The sequence below is a fragment of the Egretta garzetta genome, unplaced genomic scaffold (assembly GCF_000687185.1).
Source record: "Egretta garzetta isolate BGI_Z169 unplaced genomic scaffold, ASM68718v1 scaffold27, whole genome shotgun sequence".
Lineage (NCBI taxonomy): Eukaryota > Metazoa > Chordata > Aves > Pelecaniformes > Ardeidae > Egretta > Egretta garzetta.
In genome coordinates, this window is record NW_009260400.1 from 1,218,648 (window position 1) to 1,219,318 (window position 671).

The 671-nt window shown below is 57.5% G+C and overlaps 1 protein-coding gene across 1 annotated transcript in view; it reads left to right on the top strand.

Annotated features, from left to right (window-relative positions):
* The window catches only part of SLC12A3 (solute carrier family 12 member 3), a 10,420-nt gene that overhangs the window by 9,578 nt on the left and 171 nt on the right, over positions 1-671 (top strand). Inside the window, 2 exon segments of the mRNA XM_009643311.1 lie at positions 15-192; positions 296-372. Of these exon segments, the coding sequence (XP_009641606.1) occupies positions 15-192; positions 296-372 (255 nt within the window).

Below are 671 nucleotides of genomic sequence, written 5' to 3' on the forward strand. Positions count from 1 at the left end.
AGCACCCCTAACCCCCCCCAGGCCCCCTTCCCTGGCACCATCTGCTTGTCTTGCAGCATCAAGAGGTTCGACGACCTGATCGCTCCTTTCAGGCTGAATGATGGCTGCAAAGATGAGGCCACAGTGAATGAGATGAGGCAGGGCTGTCCCTGGAAGATTTCTGATGAGGAGGTCGATAAAAACAGAGCCAAGGTAGCGCTGGGGGCTCCCCAAAAGGATCTCCTGCTTTTGAGACAAAACCCAGTCTTTTTGGAAACAAATTATTTTGCCTTTGTCAACCCTCTTTGCTCCACAGTTGCACCGACAAGTGAGGCTGAACGAGATTCTGCTGGATTACTCGCGGGATGCGGCACTCATAGCCATGTAGGTGCCAGCAACGCCCTCGCGCCCGTGTCTTGCCCCATGGAAATAGTCCCTCTGGATGTTCCCCCCGCCCTGCCCAGCCCTGTGCAGGGAGATCCTGGACAGACACCCCAGCACTGCGGTGGGATGGTGCTGCAATGCGGGGAAAAACCCTTAGAAGGCGCCAAGGGGTCTGGCCTGGGTCCTGTTGGCAGCGGGGGAGGATGTGGTGGTGCCCCTTTTTTGGGGGGAAATAACCTGCAAATTAGCACGGGATTAAGAGAGGGGCTAAGGCTGGAGCATGGCTCGGCAGGGCGGCCGGAGGGGCT